This window comes from Clinocottus analis, unplaced genomic scaffold (assembly GCF_023055335.1).
Source record: "Clinocottus analis isolate CAN_PGR_092001 unplaced genomic scaffold, fCliAna1.0.p SCAF_13, whole genome shotgun sequence".
NCBI lineage: Eukaryota > Metazoa > Chordata > Actinopteri > Perciformes > Cottidae > Clinocottus > Clinocottus analis.
Window position 1 is genome coordinate 2,060,009 of NW_027175854.1, and position 20,132 is coordinate 2,080,140.

Here is a 20,132-nt window from a genome sequence, read left to right on the forward strand (position 1 = left end):
CGTCTCCGCCCGCTACTCTAAACACAGATATTTACGGCGAGCCCTATTTATTTGACTTTGGCCTTGACGGCCAAACTATTCTCTCCATATTGCTAGAGGAGATGATTGTTTACAACGAGGTGAAATAAAAAGACAAAGTAGCAGGAACTTTGGGGGTCTTTCCTGAAATATCCCTTGGTTAAACTCAATTGAAAATATCCCTGTAATCATAGTACTGTGTGTTTATTTCTGGTTGTGCAATCTGTGTGTTTGTGTGTTGCAGTTCCCCTTTTTATTCTGTAATGCAGCAAACAGCAAACGTGGTTTAACATGATAACAGCAGAGAATGTGGGGAAGTACAGTATATTTACATAATGCAAGTTTGGTTCATATCTTGTTCTTCTTTTTTTACTTTTAAGACATTTTTAGGAACAGAATTCCCCACAGTTTGTTGAGAGATGTGTTAAAGCGTACGTACCGTCCTGGAGCCTCAGCTGCCGGAGGAACAGGGGACTCTGAAGGACGTTACACCTGCCCGGCTCGTCTTCTCGCGTCACCAGCAGCAGATCGCTGTAGACAAACACTGTCACCTGCAAGAACCGAGCAGCAGAGATGGAAGAAACAAAAGAGAAATGTAGGTGATTTAACACTTGGGTCTCTCGTGGTCTCAACAGAACATTTTGTCACAAACACACATCTGCAATCCAGTGAGACGCACAAACACCACCTAACACTAAACAAGCCTCACCAATACAAGAGCTTTTCCCCCCACCTCATTTCCTTGCACAGGATATGCAGTTCACACTTATATAATTGTCCGTTTACATATCCATCCAGCCACAACTTGCATTTTAGCCCATTGAGTTTCAATCCTGTTCTAAAAAAAGTGTCCTGACTTATTCATTGACCTGAGTTACTGCTATACCGCTACTGAAAAGGGTAATAGCCGCCTGAACATTAGTAAAAATCAAATTAATTGTTTCCCCTTAGTTTGGATGCTTGTACTATTTTGCTTTACTTATAATATTCAATCAAAGTAATGCACATGCATATTCTTGCACACATCTTTGCCAAGATTTCCAGAAATTTCGGTAATATGACCGCGTGTCTGCAGAAACAGGTTTTATTAGACAAGCTCATTATACTGTAATTAAAATACTTTTCTGGCTTAATTTGTTATATTACAGTAGCTAGCTTTCATATAATAAAACGTATGTCTGCTTTTGTAGCCTCGCTGATACTGCATTTACCCATACTTCCTTCAAAATGAAGATGCTATTCTCCTTCAACGTTTCCTTGAGTATCCCCTTCATAGTTCAAGACGAATGATTGATCGTCATTCATTGCTCATATGGAAGGATGGCTCGATATGAGGAACTGCTGTCAGTTGTTGCAGGAGAGGCTGAACAGCAGCCTCAACCTAATTACACACACACACACACACACACACAGACACACACACACAAACTCTTTGACCAAAGGTTCTGCCGGTGAAGAATATACATGAAAAGTATGTGAGAGCAAAGTCTGAAGAATACAAGTACAAATACAAATAAGTAGATGAAAAAGAAGAAAAAGGCAAAGAGCCTTGAGGTATGCACAAAAGCAGCTTATGAAAGTTTGTCCTTTCATGATACACAACAGACACACAGTGTAATTAGTGGAGATGGGCACTGTTTCAAGACAATGCGCTCGCTTTGGTGGCTTCCTCTGAATGGTGAGATAGCAGAGAAGGTATTTCAAATGTAGCCAGTATGTGGTTAGAGTGTGTGTGTGTGTGTGTGTGTGTGTGTGTGTCTACGTGTGCATATGTGTGTGTAGGTGTGAGTGGGGGGAAGAGGATGCAAGTAAGAGTAAAGAATTAGGCCAGAGCAAAATAGAGAATTTTTAGACACAGAAGCACACGCACACACACACACACGCACACACACACACACGCACGCACACACAATAACACAAAGCTTCAAATGCGCATAAGCGATTGATCAAACAATTGGTGTTTTAAATCTCTTTTCTTTTTATTATTTCTAAGATTGACAATATATGTCCAAAAAAGATGATGTATGTTTAACAACGCAATTAGCTTGATGAAGATTAATAAATGCTTAATAAAGTAAAAGGACTGGAAGAAGTAATATACTTAATAAACTGATTTGGCTACTTGCATAATTACTCACTAAGTTCTTATAAATAGCTATCCACCAGGAAAAGTTCTTTTTTACTGATTAATAATTGATGCCACTTAATCCACTTAAATATGTTATGACCAAATGACAAATTGAAGTATGTTTGTTATTTAATCCACTAAAAATCAATTTTGTTCAAATGTCACTTTGGATTAAATCAAATTAGTGCAATGCTATTCTCATTGTTTCTGTTCAGATATTATAATGTTTGAGTGAGCAATAGAGCGTGTGTGTGTGTGTGTTTGCTGCCTGGGCAGATTTTAAAAAGCTGTGGTGAGTAAAAGCTGGAACAACACTGACGGATCATTAAAAACCACCAGTATGAAGTCGTGGAGAGAAACTCCCTCCTGACAACGCTGGCTGTTAAATATTAGTTTAAGGACTGACCCCAGAGAGAAGACAGACGACCTCCCATGCCAGCAGGCAGTGCACTTCACTGCACAGCAAACATTACCACACAGGGACAATTAAACAGCCGCTGCAAGAGTTTAATTTGATAAATTATTCCTCTTTCCTCCTTCTGTTCTGTTTCCAAACATGCATGGACAGGTTCCTTCTGAAAAGCATCACAATGAAACTTGCAGACAGGATTCCTTTATTTGAAAGACAGATTCCCAAACCTCATATTTCAGAAACATTATCCACCTGTCATTCACCTGTCAATCACCCGTGTGTTTGGTTTATGTGGGGGAAAAAGGAGCGTCTGTGAATTATTTAAAAAACTATGCAGAAGTGCCAGCTGTGTGTGGTCAAGAGAGAAAATTATGATTTGCAGGTTGTTGCATCTGGTGATGTCTATTATTTGGTTGTGATTAATTCCTCTGCCACAGCGTAAACACCTGACCTGTGTCACAAATCTTTTTTTTAAGGGAAGATGTTATGTTAATCAAGGTAATGCACATATTTATCAGCTTGTCTGCTTGAACGTGGCGGCCAGACAGCTTTATTATATCAATAATTAAGGAGGATTTAGTCGTTAATAGTTTCTTTGAAGAAAATATTTGCTTGTTCAACCCTAAAAGCCCATTAAACCTATTTTTAGCTGCAGCATTAGAAGTTACAGAATAAGCATCTTCCTTTTAAATTTCCATTATTATCACGATTACTTACTGATGATAGATTCCTTTATAGTGCAAAATATCACTGGAAGGTGAGTTTAATATATTGTGAAAGGCTCGTTAATATATACTGAGAGAGTTTCTTTTCATCCATAAAACATTATTTCTTCCTCAGTCAGATCTTTGGCACTCTCGTCTTTAATCAATTATTCATTTTCCTCAACTCATATGGGTCTGATAGTTCAGAGGAGTTACAAAGTCTTGTAACATCTCCTCCCTCATTTCTCCTCTCAGGATGCTGCTCCAGACTTGTTTTCCCTTTCCATAAACATAAATAACTCTAAAAAAACACACACATGTTCTGACTTATGATGTGCGTTGGGGCAGCGGGCCTTCACTTTGAGTTTGGCCCGATAAACAAACTGCACAGCTGGTTGTGACGAAGCAACAAAATGTTTTCCACTGGTCTGTTTGTCTCCTGCAATCTTAAAGAGACTGGAGAGGAGAAGCGAGGGCCGCAATCTGTCTGCATCAATCTATTGCTATCAAATTATAGAACTCTTTGAAGGAAGAGGGAGGAAATGGTATTCTGTCTTTCCTCATATCAGATAGCTCCAATTCTGTGTCGTGCCATTTTGTAGCTTTTGGGTTTTCCTCCAATTGCTTTTCGATCATATCCTGCATAAAGTGTTGGATGTTCTTTGGTCAAAAACTTTAAATTCCTGTGCAGAGTAGTAAGCTGAAGTAAGAGCAACGGGGGTGTGGCTTTTTGTGCAAGGTTTGCACCGAGCAAACAGACAGACACGTTTAATATGTAATAAAAGTACTATCCATGCATGTTCTCACAACACACGCAGAGACAAGGATAAACACACGTATTGACGTCATGAAGGCACTAGTGGCACTTACCTTGAGAGAATGGTGCTTGCTCTCATGGAGGATCATCTCCTCAGATAAGATGAGAGACCGGCTGCACAGGTCCAGAGGCTGAACGGGGAAACATACATTTACACAAACGGATTAGCAAACAAAGTCTTTGCACATCATTTTTAAGGCTCACTCGTGAATTGTTGATATCTTACTGAATACGTATTAATGCACATTACATTGTTAAAATTATGAATATAATCTAAGCATTTATGAAAATGGGTTTAAATAAAACACAAGGTTGCAGTACCAACTCCATTTAGGCTCCCAAAATCCAAACGATCTGCTCAACAAAAAGCCTTCCTTTCACTGTGGGAAACACAACTAAAACTGATTCTATGAAGACAGAAAGCGAGCTGTGACTGTGAGACGATACGTCTGATCTGAGTGTGACAGGACACTGACACTTCAAATGAACGAGTGAGGCAACGCAGGAGGAGGGGACTTCCTCTCAAGTACAAGGTGGGCCACTTCAATGTGTGTGTGTGTGTGTGTGTGTGTGTGTGTGTATGTGAGTGAGTGTGTGACAGTTGCATACTGTGGGAAGTAGAGTGGTTTGCACATTCTATATGAATTAACAGGAAGTACCACTACAGCACCTGCTGAGTCTAAAGCTTAAAGACCCCAACATATCAAGAATATTTGAAATATTGCAGAAGGTGCAAATATCCTATAACAACTGACTTAACTCACAATGGTCTTCTTTGGTTATTAAATCACATGTTAATGATGGTAACAACTGTCTACTATATCTACATATGCAGAAATAACAACATTTTATTTTTGCAATGTTTTGCAATGTTTTCACATAATTTGCTTCTGCTTTCCGCCTTTAGAAAAATACAAACACTACTTGCAGTTATCATATCAAGAAGAATGCTAATCATCATTACAGAAAAGACATAGAAACCAAAACAAGCTCTTTCATTTCATCCAAGTGCTGTAGCCTAAAGACAGGAACTCAACAAGAGCTCAAATTGAATCCCCCTGAAATAACATTTATTTTTACAATCAACACTTGATGAGATGATGAAGGAACTTGCAAACGACATGGTCGAATCTCCTGGACTTCCCTGTTTGACCACTGAAGAGTTTTCAGAGCCTTACGGGGACCTACAATCGTGGTCTTTTGTAGACGGTGCTGTATGTCTGCACTTCAAGTTCGACCAGGCCCCGCTAGCTCGTTAGCAGATGAGATCAATACCACTCTTATGTCTGTATGTTGCATACAAGAAGCTGCAGCCAGGACACAGTTAGCTTAGCTTAGTACAAAACCTGGGACACAGCTCGTCCAAAACTGGCTTACCTGAACAAAGATGGGGAAGATAAGGATCTTGGGTGCCACTTTGACGTATCCGTAGTTGCCATGTGGAGTGTGCGAGCGGACAATGGTGCAGTTCTGGTAATTGGCAAAGTTAGCGTTCTGCTGTTGGTAGTTGGGTGCACCGACATTAGTGGAGGTGGACGCCGTCTTTGTTGTCTTGGAGTTGTGAGACCGGCGTAGGAAGCCAGTGCGGCTGGAAAGCCCACCACCACCACCACCACCTCCTCCACCACCTCCTCCTCCAACACCCCCCTGTGGCTGCGAACCAGAGGCCTGCTGTTTGGGATATAACCTGGCCGCTGTGGAAAAAAAAGAAGATTGTGAAGCAGGTGAGTGTAAAGACACAGATTACGTTACTCGTCAGAAGTCATCATTTAAAACGCTTATTTGCTTTCTTACTGAACGTTGGATGAGAAGATGAGATACCACCCGAATGTCTGTGTTGCAGTTGTAAGATGGAGCCAGATCATTTCAACTTGCTCCACTGCTAAGTGATACTGTAAACATGTTTTCAGTCACCAAAGTGGGATCCTTTGCTCAATTTCTGTTTGCTTATCGTGTTCCACAGTGTTGGACAACACAGTGAAAAAACATATTTAATATTTTAAGCTGTTTTATCGGCCAGGTTCCCAAAACAAAATATCAACCAATGAGGATAAAACTGGTGATGGTTGAGCGCTCTAACAAATCAGTAAAAGGTCATTAAGGATAACAGGATTTAAACTATGAGCGTGTCTGTTTAATGTGAGACTATTCCAGAGTGCCAAATGATAAGTGAATGTAATCCTATTCATTTCAATAACAATTACCTGTCATGTGATGTAAAAAGTTTGATTCCCAGCCCAACCAAAAAGAACCAAAGCGGAGTTAAACCAAAGCTGTGGCCTTTCTCCAAACGCTGTACGAGTACCAACATGTCAGGGTCTTACCTAGTGTTCCCTGGTTGTCTTGGTAAACGGGTCTCAAGATCTGAAAGCAGAATAATGACATTAATATTAAATACAACATTGAAAACTGACATCTAAACTACTATCTATACTATACTATCTAGAATGGAATAAAGCCAACAATGGCATATGATACAGTTGTAATGCTACATTGAGGATAACTTTCTATGATGTGATATCTGGATATCTGGACAGGAAGAGTTGCCACAAGACATACTGTATATCCTTATTGTAATACAGGTTTTTTGTGTTGTGTGTTTAGGGCTCAAGCAAGGCATTAATATGTGTAGTTTCTAACATGAGACGACAGTGTCTCGGACTCAGCTGCCCTTTGAATTGCACCAGACTCAGCGAAGCAGTGATGGTTTCTACATGTCAGAACAAGTTATAATCAACTGAAAGACTAAAGATAGAAAGTTACCACCACATCACACGTTGGACGAATGAATACAGTAGGTTGGCGAAGGTACAATAAGTTTAAAACGAGCTGCATATGATAAATATTTCGGAGCTTTCCAAGCTCTTATTTTTGCAAACTACAGTTTTGTGTCGGTCTTATATGTGACCGACATGACCCATGAGCCCGGGATGGCCACCACAAAATCTTATTAAACTCCTGCCTCTTCCTATGTTTGGGATGATGGCATTGGCTGTTTGAAGGGGAATGTTTGTTCAACATGTTGCAGGTACTTCTCATATCCAAAAGCTTACCAGGTGACTCTACGCTCTGAGATTTTTAATTTATTTTTTCAATTTCTTTAAATCTCCAGCTTCTAGCAATCAATCTCCTCTCATTTTTGGGACTGTGTCTTTCGCCATGCGCTACAATAACTGATTCACAGATGACGATGGACACTACATGAGGCACACACACACACAACACACACAGATGTACAGACAGACTTACCGACACAGAGAAAGACAATTTAACATGAACAACTTTACTGTAAATTGAAAATGATTTGGAGGAAACTATTTAGACACAGTGGGCTGAATCTAGATTGTGTCTCAAACACATCTGGAGTCTTTTGATTCGACAGGTTTGTTAGCCTGAAATGGTTAATGGGTTAGTATCATATTGTCACTAGTTTTGTTAGCTGAGGAATTCAGTTCAGTCTTTTTGATTGAATGAGTTTGCTTTATTTTCTTTTATAATCAAAGCTTTTTACTCCATTTACATGACTTCACTGGATGCAAAAAAATATATGTACATGCAGTATAAAATGTGATATACATGTCGTACTCTGCATGTATGTGCACGTTATACTGAAACTGGATATTGTGAAACGGACCCCAATTGCAATGGTGAATTTCCATCAAGTGCTTGTTTTGTTGAACTTTTTCTCTCTTAAACGTCAGAGCAATTTGTTCTTAAAATACTGATGTATACTTTATGGCACAAAGATGATTTATGATATGTGGAGGATAAATTATGTCAGATACAAATGCATTGTTTTCCTAATATGAACCTAATACCTACTTTGTTGGTAGAATGAAATGAAAGAGATATTGCCAAAGCTTCACATAGTACAGGCATACAATATATTATCAACAGCTACATAGTATATTGTATCTTATTGTCTGCTCTTGCTTTTCAAGCTATTACCTACATTACACTGACCTGTGTGACATGCATGCAGTCTGTTCGGAGCGTGTATTAAAGCACAAATCAGCGAGACGGCAGTAACCCAAATGGCCCAGACATACTGTATATACAGTCCTTCTACCTATCAGCACCAGGGATGAAAGGTAAGGAGACATATCTAGGATGAGCCATCATATGACCGTGGTGAGGATGGGGAGGACGAAGAAGATGATGAAGATGCAGTCCACCACCAGTCTGCGGTACCTGGCTTCCAGGGTTGATGGGGGCCAGGATGATGTAGTTGTCCCCGTTGGACGCCTTCACCCTGGTACCCTTCAGTGTGGCAGTGTGAGGGTGGTGGAGGTGTCGCGGATTCCCATCCAGCTCCTCGGCCGACCCTCCCTGGGCCCCCCACCCCAGGGTCCCCGAGCCTACGCCGCCGCTATTCCCCGCTTCGGAGCCGTTGACCAGCAGCCTGCGGGTGGCGGTGGCACGGTGGTGGGCTGGGAGAGGCGGCACAGCTGGAGGGGTTTTGCTGGTTCCAACATCTGGAGCACGCCGGCGCATGGGGGGCGAGGGGGCATCGTAGTTTGAGGCGGACTGCTTGTAGGACGGCCGATGGATGAGGCCCTCGAAATTAGGTTTAGCTGAGGGGCCGGTGCGCCACACCACCAGGATGATTTCATTTGCACTGTGTCTACAATGAGAAAGACAAATAATGAGTGTACAATTGTTGTATACATATATATTTCGTGAAACTTAAAATATGTAAACCAGCTGTATATATATATCTGTAAATAACTTCTGCAAAGTCAAATTAAAAACAGAATATTTTCCATATATTTGGAAAATATATATAATATATGTTATTGTATAATATATATTGTACATTGTTTAGATATACAATCAAAAGAACTTAACAAAATATATTCAGCTATTTGAAAATATCTGAATTATGAAAGTATGTATTGGAAAACATCATAAGGAAAGAAAGGGATATCAAACACTAATAATATTACAATACGACGAAGATTATGTTATTGACTAAAATATACTGATAAATCACGGACGTCACAACATCCAATTGCACAGTAAATCACTGATTGCCTGCCACCAATAAGAATTCAGTTACAATCTTAACCTTTGGAAAGAACTGTCTACACTGCAGGTCTTCTTCTTGCAGCCATACATGTCAGAATGGCTCAGATTGATCTGGAAGTCAACCATGATACAAATTTACCTCCTAAAACCAATCAGCCCATCAGATAATCAATATAAATCCCTGGTCCTGTGTGCTGAATAAGCCTGTGAAAACAGTACGTAAGCCCATAATCCTCTGGCACGTTGGGCTCATTACCTGATAGCGTGGGCTAAGTCCATGCATTTCCACTGCTCCACTGGCTGACCATTTAGCTGCAGGAGCGTGTCCAGCTGCTGCAGACCTGCCTGATCCGCTGGACCCCCTGCCAGAGTGAAGAGATCCAGAGAGTTTAGATCATTGCACACTTTCAAATGCCATTTGTACGATCCAGGGCTATAGCTACTTGATGCATGACGCTTCCTCCTTCAGCGTTGTAGCGACAGAAGGCCAAGCTGCTGTAGAGATGAACGATATATTAGTTATCTGATATTAAGGTGCTCTGTGGTTTTCTGAGGCGACATTCGGTTGGCATTGGCTTTCATCTCCAGCTGGAACAGTAACGCCGTAATCAGCTCAAGATTCAGCATCTTGTTCAAAGACATGGCAGCAGGGCGGACGCCTGCTCACTGGGGCTCAACTCTGAGTTGTCCATTTGACAGACAGGCTGCCTATTAAGTCCTGCTGACGATGCTAATGGTAACTCTCAAAGCTACGGCGAGGGAAACGTAAGAATGAATCGGCCAAAGGTGACGTGAAACGTTCATGAGATGTCAAATATAGGTCAATCGATGTGCAATGAAAGCAACCTTTACAGTAATATAAGCCATTACCATATTGCTTACATAGTCTAATGTCTACATACAGGGGGGAAAAATCTATAATTTCTGATATAAAACACAGTCCAGCCACCGACTTTGACACCATATAATGTATAGGTCATATAAAAGTGTGCAGTCTCAAACAAAGTTCATGTCATGAATATTATTCAAACTAAAAATCTCAAAAACATCACAGAGTTAAATTTTAATCCACTTTTGGTGAAGACACTTTGAGCGCTTCCAAGAGAAAAGCGGATAAATAAATGAAAAGAAAGATGGTCTCGCCTTTAAGCAGTTGAGGCCCAAAGACAGAGCAGAACCGACTTCACATTTTAAACAACAGCCTCTTTGGAAAGTTGAGTTTCATTCACTCAGACGTAAGAGTGCAAAATGTACCTGGATCAACAGCCTGCACCCTCACAGGGGAATCCGAGCAGATGGTGAAGCCATATCCATCCTTTCCCCGAAGGATGGTCACCTGCAGAACACACACACACACACACACACACACACACGTTTATTTTGTGATAGGAAGCTCGGACGTCTGTGCCGCTGCCCCACTACCTGAGGAACCAAGAGTAGGATGCTGGCAAAATACTCAACTTCCTTCCTACAGGACGATGAAGTAGATTTGTATTCAGCTTCTACTTCCTATTAAAACTGTCTTGACAGCAGTTTCCCAGTGAACCCAATTAGCTGCCTTAGTAGGAAAAACAACTCCCGAGATGGAGGAAAGATCTTCTTTGTCCAGCAGTTGGGTAATTTACTGAATCTACTGAAAGAACATTGGCCATTTATTTAGACCTTTGTCGCAGTAATCGCACAGTGGGTGCACACAAAACCCCAGATTAAGCCGTGAAAACAAACACAAAGTCTGTCTTGCATAAAAATATACATTTTACAACCATTAAGAACATTTCTTTTTGACACGGACACAATCATTATTATGTGTGTGCAAAGATTAGTTCTGCATCTGCTTCTCTTACTGCAGCTGATACTGAAAAGAGAAGACCAAAATGGTCTAAAACTGGATTTTTACTCCCACGGCAAGTAACTATGTATTATAAAAGTATTATTCCATTCAAGTAAACAGCTTTACATAGCAGAGTAAGGACAAAGACAATACTAATGGCTCCCATTGTCTCTTTTTCTCTTTGACCCTGCATCGCCAAACATTCAGTACAGTACCTGTGACCGCGAGTCTGAGCCAAAGTCAATAAAGTTTCATCCAAAACATCTCACTTTCCACTTCATCTGCTGACAACCAGGGTCCCAGAACACACACGCACAAGCACACACACTTCACACACACACATAGCGACCCCCAAAGCAATGTTATCTTCATCTCTGATGCAGAGGAACACATTTTAGTGGCTAAATTACAGTCTACCCATGAGCAAGATACAGCGACAGGCTGGAATATGGTGATTATTCAGGTGCTGGAAGCTTGTGATGACCCTAAAATGTCGGGTACGATTGTGGTTTCTTCTAGTCCAGTGATTTAATGCCCCCTGTGTCACACTGTTTGGGGCCACAATTGCTCGACCACATTTTTCTACCCTTCAGTCCCTCGAATTTCTCTCTGTTTTAAAACCATCTCCAAAGGACACAGTCGCCCTTGTTACTACCTGTTGTATGAAAGAAATGAGGACTGTCATCTGTTTTCGTTTGCATGTACCCCTCCTCGACAAGTCTGAAACTGGATCAACCGTGTTGTATACGCTAAGATTAATGTCCTGCGTTGTGCGTTTATTTTTTTATAAAGATGGCCAGAAATAACCTAGTCACCCCTGAGCCAAGCTGTGTGACAAGAGTATGGAAAAGGAAAGAATGAGCAGAAACTGAGTGCAGGTAAAGACAGATGAACAGATACAAGACACTACACAATGGTAAAAGAGGAGACGGAGCAGATGACAAAGACAAATAGAAGACCAGATGGGATGAAAAATAACCATTTCACTGAAAGTACAGACGACAAACAACAAACAGTCATAGAACATTTTGAAAGACGAGCTCAGAGTCTAATATGTGGGAGAAAACATTGAAAAACAAAAAGGACTCAAACCTAACAAAAGAGAGAGGGAGAGACATGGGTTTATCAGGCCTTTATGGGTTCATCTCTCTATTTCTGTGTCCTTATTAGAAGCAGACATTGTGTCCTTTCAAGGGAACTCTCAGCGTTGCCTAATTTGGACCAATTCATCCGAGCTCCAGAGCCTTTACAGCGTTAATTAAATTTGTAAGCATAGTTGAATCCAACCACTTGGACTCCTGTGGTCTGCCTTGGGAGACACTTTTCCACTTCTAAATGAAAGCAGGGGGATTATTTTCAAACTGGAAGAGAAAAGAGGGACCAGCCTTGGAATAATGCGAGAAATCAGCACAAATGTGAGTATTTCATTTTCAGTGCATCAATCCCAAGATGTATTACCTGAAAATGAATGATGATGAATTAATGGGAGAAGTTCCACGCGTGCATTAAATATTTAAGTTGTATGAGAAGGGTTTATTAATGAATTCATAACTCAATCAAAGGGGCTGTGGAAGAACTGAAGAGACTAAAATTCTGTAATGAATGTACCCAACGGATAAAAATCCTGTCGCCCATGATTGAACAGTATGCGTCCACGCACGTGAGACAGCGTTTCACATCGACGCCGCGGCGCTCTGCAATCCTGTCAGACATGACCGCGTGAAGCTGGGAGCAGAAATCCTGCCAGTTTCTGTTGATCTGATAAGTCGGTGGCATGCTGTGTCTGCTTTCCCACAGTGCAGCAGAGGCAACATAAACGGCATGAACCAAATTTAAATCGACCACCCTACCCACACATGATATACATATTTGGTGAGGCAATGTTATCTGGGTGATTATGTTCAGAAGCCCACTCAAAGCTGACTCAGGTTTCTTTTTTGTCATGCTAGTCCAGCCACCATTGTGACTGCAAAATACACACATGTACTGAACTTGTTTTTTATCTTCTGTTTTTATCAAACTGGATCTAATGAGAAATTCCGATGTGCACAAAGTGGATTATGTAAGGAGAGTGGTATCAGTTCATATCAAAGCAAATATTTTCCTCCTCTCATCCACTCCTGCCTGCCATGATTCTCTCACTTTGCGAACACTAAATTATGTAGAAGACACAAAGCTCGTCCTCCCCTCTCAAGAAACCCACATCCCTTGCAGGCAATTATTCGTTTCTGCATGCTTTGTGCAAACAATTAAAATTGTTATAGTCATTTAAAAATATCAGGATTTGATGATGTGCAAACAAAGATGTGTTGTGTGCAGTTTGAACGCTGACTAGTGTCACAACTCTATTTAATTCATATTTAGCAAACTGAAAGCACTGATTAGAGATTGTAACTGCCGAACCTTTCTTCATTCTCCCGGTTTCTCACTGACGATCACAAGTGAATAATATATACCAGACGCGCCTCTCTCTTCCTCGCCTTACACTCTCTGGAACGCGGACACACCTGAGGCAGCCTACATCCGATGCAGAGGTGGCACAGCCCGTGGATGGTGTGCACCACACCTCCCTCTCTGCCCCCTTCTCCGGCGTTCAGGTCCGCAGCCAGCACGCAAACGCTGCGGCGGTGGCTTTCCACCTGGACGGCCCTCCTGCAGCCCGAGTATCTCCACAGCCTCCTCTGTGCGGCCGAGTGGGAGCTCCTGGGGCTGTGCTCCGACGGCTGGGTGGACTTCAGCGTGTTGTGAATCATCTCAGCGGTGACGGCCGACCGAAGTACAGAACGTGGGTGGCTCCCGTCTTGCAGTGTTTTTCCGACTCTAAGGGTTTCCAGGTGAGAGTCCGGTTGAGTTGTGAGTCTAGATGATAATATTGTATCTCACCTTGCTGGAAAACAGGCAGGAATCTGTCAAGAATAACAAACCGGTGTTCGTTGTCCAAACTGGCCCCTTGGAGCAAACGAGGGGATATATTTTCTTGGTAACTCTCCTTTCTGCAAAATTGCCGTCACTCTGCCGCTGACCTCCTGCGGCACTGTTATCCATTCAAGGCTCCTTAGTAATGACTCCAGTCATCAACGCACATTCCCGTCGGCAAGTTTTTTTACGAGTCTGTCATCCGCAACTTCATGTCTTCCTCTTGGCAATTTTAAAACTTCAGTTCATTCCTCCCTACTTCCTCTTCTGTCCTTCAACTTTTCTTCGCCCTCTTCTCTTCCTTCTCCCTCGGCTATCCCCGAGCACACTGTCCAGCCTGCTGCTCGGTTGCAGCAACCCCCTGAGATCAGCTGTGTGAGAGTGTGTGGCGGCGTCATGTAGGCGAAAAACTGGCGCTGGCTCGGCCTGCTCAGGCCACACTGTAGCTCCTGGCAGGGGCGCTCATGGGAACTCTTCAACAGCAGAAGAATAGGAGGAAGTGCCTCCCACCACCACCAGCACCCCCCTCTCCTCCTCGCACATACACACGCATACTCATGCACACATGCACTTACGCATACCTCGCCACCCCACAGCCAGGACAGCTTTGTGTGTCTGTCCCCGATAAGGCCAGTTTGCTTCCTGAGTCCACGCTATGAAGCTGTGAGAGGTGCTACAGCTCTCAGTCATTTGCAAATATGCACTGCAGTGACTAATGGAGGTGGCACGAGGGAGACGGGGAGAAAACGCAGTTACATGGGAGCGGTCGGGCAGGTGGTTCTGCAAATATAAAACAGTGGACTTCAACCGTGGCCCGTGTTTGCACTGCAAACGGAAATGTTTCTTAATTGCTTACGACTTTTGGGTCGGACAGTTTTTAATGACCACATTTCCAAACAAAGGAGAATGACAGCGGCATTGTTTGGGCCCACACCGAGCTCCCAAACACGCACACACATACCTCAGTCAGCCGTTCACACCTCATCAGAATCTTTCCACCTTAGCTCCCACAATCCCCCCAATCTCTGTCCAGACATTATGCTTGTTTGTTATGTTTTCGACGTCCATATTTCCTCTGCTTTTCCTTTCAGCTGCTCCCCCTCTCCCTCAACCGCGCAGAACGGAAATTCGCCGGTCTGCAACCTCTGACAATTTCCTCTACTCGTCCAGTAATCCAAACATGACTTTTATTTTTGTTTTCAATATCAATATGCCTGGGAAAGAGGTGGTAATCTGCAAAAAAATAACGACAAACACCTCAGCTAAAAGTGAAAGAAAGGGCCTGTTAATTTACGGCAAAAAACAGTAGCCAGTCTCACCCCTAGCAACCCCATTAATTCCCGGCTTGCCCCTTTTCTTTTTTAGCAGTTGGATGTCTGGCTCATGGAATGAAGCATGGACAGAGAAGTGACGGAGAAAGAGAGAGGGGTGAAAGAGGAGGCAATTCTGCACTAGTCTCCACAATGCTAATAAAGTGGCAAAAAAGGCCGTTGTCTTAAGATCCCTTCATGCCAGTAGTAATGGCAGCTTTTCCCTGTTTGCCTTTTCAAAAGGGCGAGGGTTACCCATCAAGCACACAAAAAACACTTTCTCTCTCTTTCACGCTGCGCTGTTCACCTCTAAATAGGCAGAAGGACGGATTAGAGGGAGAGGAGAAAGGGAGAGAAGAAAGCATGTCTTAGGGAGAGGAGTGAAAGAAGCTTGTCTAGGAGCCAGACGAGGCCAATCTGGTGTTTAGTAGTGTGGGATCTCTCTCTCTGCTTCTCTCACTCTGTCTCTCTCGCTCTTTATGACCTGAATAGACAGCTATCAAAGGAGAAGGCGTCTTCCGAACAAGTGAATACACAAGTTCAGGGTCAGCAGCGCTCAGGTTGGACTTAACATCCAAGAAGTGGAAGATCAGCGTATGGATTCATACTACAGTTACAATGTGAAAGTGATAATGTGCGTAATATGAGATGACTACACACCTAACAGAGGAGCCCCACATCTCACACCTTAGACTTTGTAGGATAGGCTTCCACAAATATACACAAGTTTAGCACTTCATAAATATCTGAGTATATGAGTCAAATCAATTCAGTTTAGTACACTCCAAGTACTTTACAAGTCAATGACAAACGTGAAGACTAACGAGACTTTAAGACTAACGAAGGAGTAGAAATACAGGCAGTGAAACAGTTGGAGACTAATGCACACATGAAATTGTCAATGATACGACAAATGTATTTATAAAGCCTCTAATTCACCCATTCACACACACAGTAACACACCAATGGCAGCGGACCTGCAATGCAAAGCACTGGATTGCTCATCTAGAGCAATTTGGTGTTGAGAGTCAAGAAGATGACACGTGAACAGGAAGTGGGGATGGGGGGGATCAAACCGCCCTCAGGTTAATGGATGACTCACTCACCCACCTGAGCCACAGCAGTCCTTACAATATGGTAAACAGTGTACAACTATGTGAGTCCTATTTACTGTCTGTGGCTCGGGCTGTACCATCTCAGAGCAGCTGGGGGTCGATAAGCCGGACGCTCTGCTTCTAGCAGAGAACATGTGAGAGGGAGGAGCAGCCAGGGTCAAAAATACTCACAAAGGAATACATTCTGGCAATAAAATGAACCATTTTATATTTATTCCGAGATATCGGGGCAGAAAATCTAACCTCCGCTTCCTCTTTTCAGCTCACCTCACCTTTCCTTTCAATCTTTCCCCGCCATCAGACAGAAGTGTCCGATCTATTTTCACAGAGACGATTTCGGAGCTAATGCTATCTGACAAGCAAAGTGATGCAGGGTTACATTGTCTGGGGTGCAGCTATTGTTGATATTCATGAAGTCTCTGCTCCTGTGACACAGGCAGGGTTTTTTTAGTCTGTTAACATAATTGGTAAATGCTTACATGGCAACGAAGGAGATGGATCCTTGTTGTGCTGCGGGTCAAGTCTTACATTTTTGATTCTGGAGATCAATGATATAAAGCCAGAAAACTATAATTTTCTCATTTTTTTCCCTCATAGTTTCTCATTTGTTAGGAAACTCAATATAAGCTCTCAATATAGAAGGAAGTCCTTTAAGTCTATTAAAAAGACATTTCACTTGACTGTTTGAAAGAGAATGGGAACGGATCTCGAAATATCACACGGACTGAAAGCAGCAGTTTGTCATTTCACATCACAAAACTCCCTCCTTTCACTGCGACTGGTCTTTATCCCAAATGCCAACAATTCCTTCCTACATTACTTTAAAAGCAAACCACGGGAACACACGATACTTAGTCATTTCTTGAAAAGACGTGAACTTACAGTGAGTCAGAAGAAGCTACATAACAGAACTTGAATGGTGTGACTTTCTTCATAAAAGCATCATTTCTCCCCAAAATGTTGTAATTATCTAAATACATAATGACAATTACAGTCAGGAGGGTTGTAAAAGTGCAGACAGTGGATAGGAAACTGTTTCTTGAAATAGCATTGTGGTTCTCTGAGGGACATTCCTTTGTGGATATCAAGTATTGTCTTCAGCAACATTTAAAGTGTCCAAAACCTTCAATGAGCTCCGTGCAAATCCTTGAAATGATTCTCGTGGAAGGCCATCATCAAACACTGAAACATATTTCTATAGGTAAAGAGTGCGCTGTTATTGATACCACAGGGCTCTTTGTGGAGTGAGGGTGATGGTCATGGGGTGACAGAGGGGGGAAAGAGAGGGAACAGAGAGGAGGAGGAGGCCAAAAGGAGGAAATACACCGCGGTCTGGCAGGGAGCAAGGCCAAGGAAACAGAAAACCAGGACAGAAAAGAAGAGAAAGTCTAAAAGGTTTTCCATTCTCCCTTAATTTAGTCTCCCCCCCCCTTAACCCTCAACTCTCCCCTGAGACTGACCCACACAAACCACACAATCATCTGTTACTCTGATTCACCCAGAGATAAAGAGGAAGAGAGAGAACAAGAACGAGAGGGCTGGGAGGGGAGAGGAAGGAGAGAGGAAAGGAGCATTCACAAATACGGATGTAAAACTTTTCCATCTCAATGCCGCGCCACATCATTACTGCCCTCTTCACCTTCCACATGTCTTCAAAGGCTGCGCAAACTCGTGAAGTACTGGATGCAGGATTGTTGTTCTCATAGAAATGTTGAAATTCACCAGAATGAACCTTTGTTTGCGATAAACTAGTTTATCAGGGACACGAAGCCATTTAAAAAGGCACGGGCTCGAATGCAATGGCACTACTTTTGTGAGATAAGTAATCCGTAACATGCGTCTCTGCGTGTGTGTGCATGTGTGTGTGTGTGTGTGTGTGTGTGTATGAGTTCACACAGTTCAAATCCAAGTAGTCGTCATAATGATCCTTTTTAAATTAAATGTCCAATTTCTCCAATTTTGTGGTTAAAAACAAACTAAAATTGCCAATTGCTTTCCCTTTTTACTGTAACACCAAATACAAGATTAAACTGAAACTACCAAAGTTCTATAAATTCTCTATTCTTTATAAAGCAAGTGGTTAAGGCGATAAGGAAACGTCTGGTCTTGGTTTAATATAGAAACAAAAAATCGCAGTCTCCCGAGCATGAATCCTAATTCTCTCTTGTTCGTCACGAGCGCTTGTGGAGCAGACCGGGGCATTTCTCTTGTGGCAGACGGCCGTGCCTTGTGTGGTTGTGGTTTCCACTCGCTCTGTGCTTATGGTATGTCACTATGTTTTATTAGAATACTGCTTATGCTGAAACGCTGCGCTATCTTCTGACGCCAAGCTGCAGGAAAATAAGCCACGCGTGTGCTGAAGTGAAAGCTCTTAATAACCTCGCTTTCAAGTGTTTGTCTTTCCCAGACTGCTCAATACACGGCAGCCCCTCCACTTAAGTATCATCTATAACGGTGGTTCTCAAATGGGGTATGTGAAGGCACTCCAGGGGGTACGTGAGAGTTTTGAAAAATCTACTTGAAATGAGCATCCATTAAAAATGTCCTATGAATTTAGATATACAAAATAAATCTATAAAATATAAGTGTAAGTTCAAAAACTGAATTGTATATTCTATTTTAAATCAGCCAGTAATGGCACAGCGCTGTATATTACAGCTATTTTTTTTTAATGAAAATTGCTTTTGCACTGGTTAGTAGGTACTCAGCTGAAAAAAATGTTTTACAAGGTTACAGTGAAAAAAGGTTGAGAGCCACTGAACCTGGAGTTACAGAGAAGTGACGCATCACAGAAACACCCATGAAGGGAAGTTTCTATATGCCTTATGATCAACATCTAAACACAGCCACCGTCACGCATGCATCATAACCTGTAAAGTTAATTTGTTAAAGTATCATCCATGTTGGCATCTTGTGGGAAAAGAAGCCGGAGTCCATTTTCAATGAAAGTTACTCTGGAAATTTGCCAATTCAGGATCCAGTTGAATTAGTAAACCACAGAGGAATATCCCCCCCAAACAGCTGTAGTGTGAACAAAAGCATGCAAAAAGATGCTGCATTCACAGCCAACAAGGCGATTCTGTCTCTGATGGGACTGGAAGAAGAGTCAAATATCTCATGGAAGAAAGACAGAGCCACTCAGAAATGATATGTGCATATCTATATGTTTGTTTCTCTGTATGACACGGTGGTGGTGACATTTTGCATTTAGGCAAACGTGGTAAGTAACTTGATTTAATTAGGTCTGCATACAGAAATCAAAGGAAATCCTGGTTGTAATCCAGTGGCCAAAGTGTACTTTGCACCCTTTACCCAACTGCAAACAGCAGTTTTGATGAATAGCTATATCTCGCCTGCAAAACTATGTTAGCAATTGCACTGTTCCCGAATGGAACTTTGCTTTGAAAAGTGTTCAAGCCACCGTGCATGCATTCTGTGATGCAGCCTGGCTGTTAAAATAAATAGTTTTGACTGGATTTACCCCAAAAAATAGAACTGAATTTATAAGTCATGATCCGTGCCAGAGAAGCTCAACACCGGCTACTGCAAAGAAGCTGTTTGCAAAACTATGTGTTGATGAGCCAAATAAGAGAAAAACAGGAAAAATATTTAAAATATATATAATTTATCATTACAATTTACAGATCTAAACTGTGTCCTAAACTGCAACTTAATACAGTTGACCACTAAGGCTTTTAAATATGTTTATATTCCTATTGTTGTCATTATTGCTGCTGTTATTAATCTAATAAATAATCACTGAAATGGATAAAGGTATCATCAGTCATGCTCCTGTACGTCTGCAACAGTTTAAGTGGTCTTCCTCATTAATTATGAATGAATTCATGGCTAT

At 42.0% G+C, this 20,132-nt stretch overlaps 1 protein-coding gene across 1 annotated transcript in view; it reads right to left on the minus strand.

Moving 5' to 3' along the window:
- The window catches only part of rgs3a (regulator of G protein signaling 3a), a 109,888-nt gene that overhangs the window by 63,164 nt on the left and 26,592 nt on the right, over positions 1–20,132 (minus strand). Inside the window, exons 10-16 of the mRNA XM_068573345.1 lie at positions 10,362–10,443; positions 9,364–9,469; positions 8,271–8,703; positions 6,404–6,443; positions 5,457–5,773; positions 4,133–4,210; positions 458–569 (exon numbers count right to left, since the gene is read on the minus strand). Of these exons, the coding sequence (XP_068429446.1) occupies positions 458–569; positions 4,133–4,210; positions 5,457–5,773; positions 6,404–6,443; positions 8,271–8,703; positions 9,364–9,469; positions 10,362–10,443 (1,168 nt within the window). The remainder of the gene's footprint in view (positions 1–457; positions 570–4,132; positions 4,211–5,456; positions 5,774–6,403; positions 6,444–8,270; positions 8,704–9,363; positions 9,470–10,361; positions 10,444–20,132) is intronic.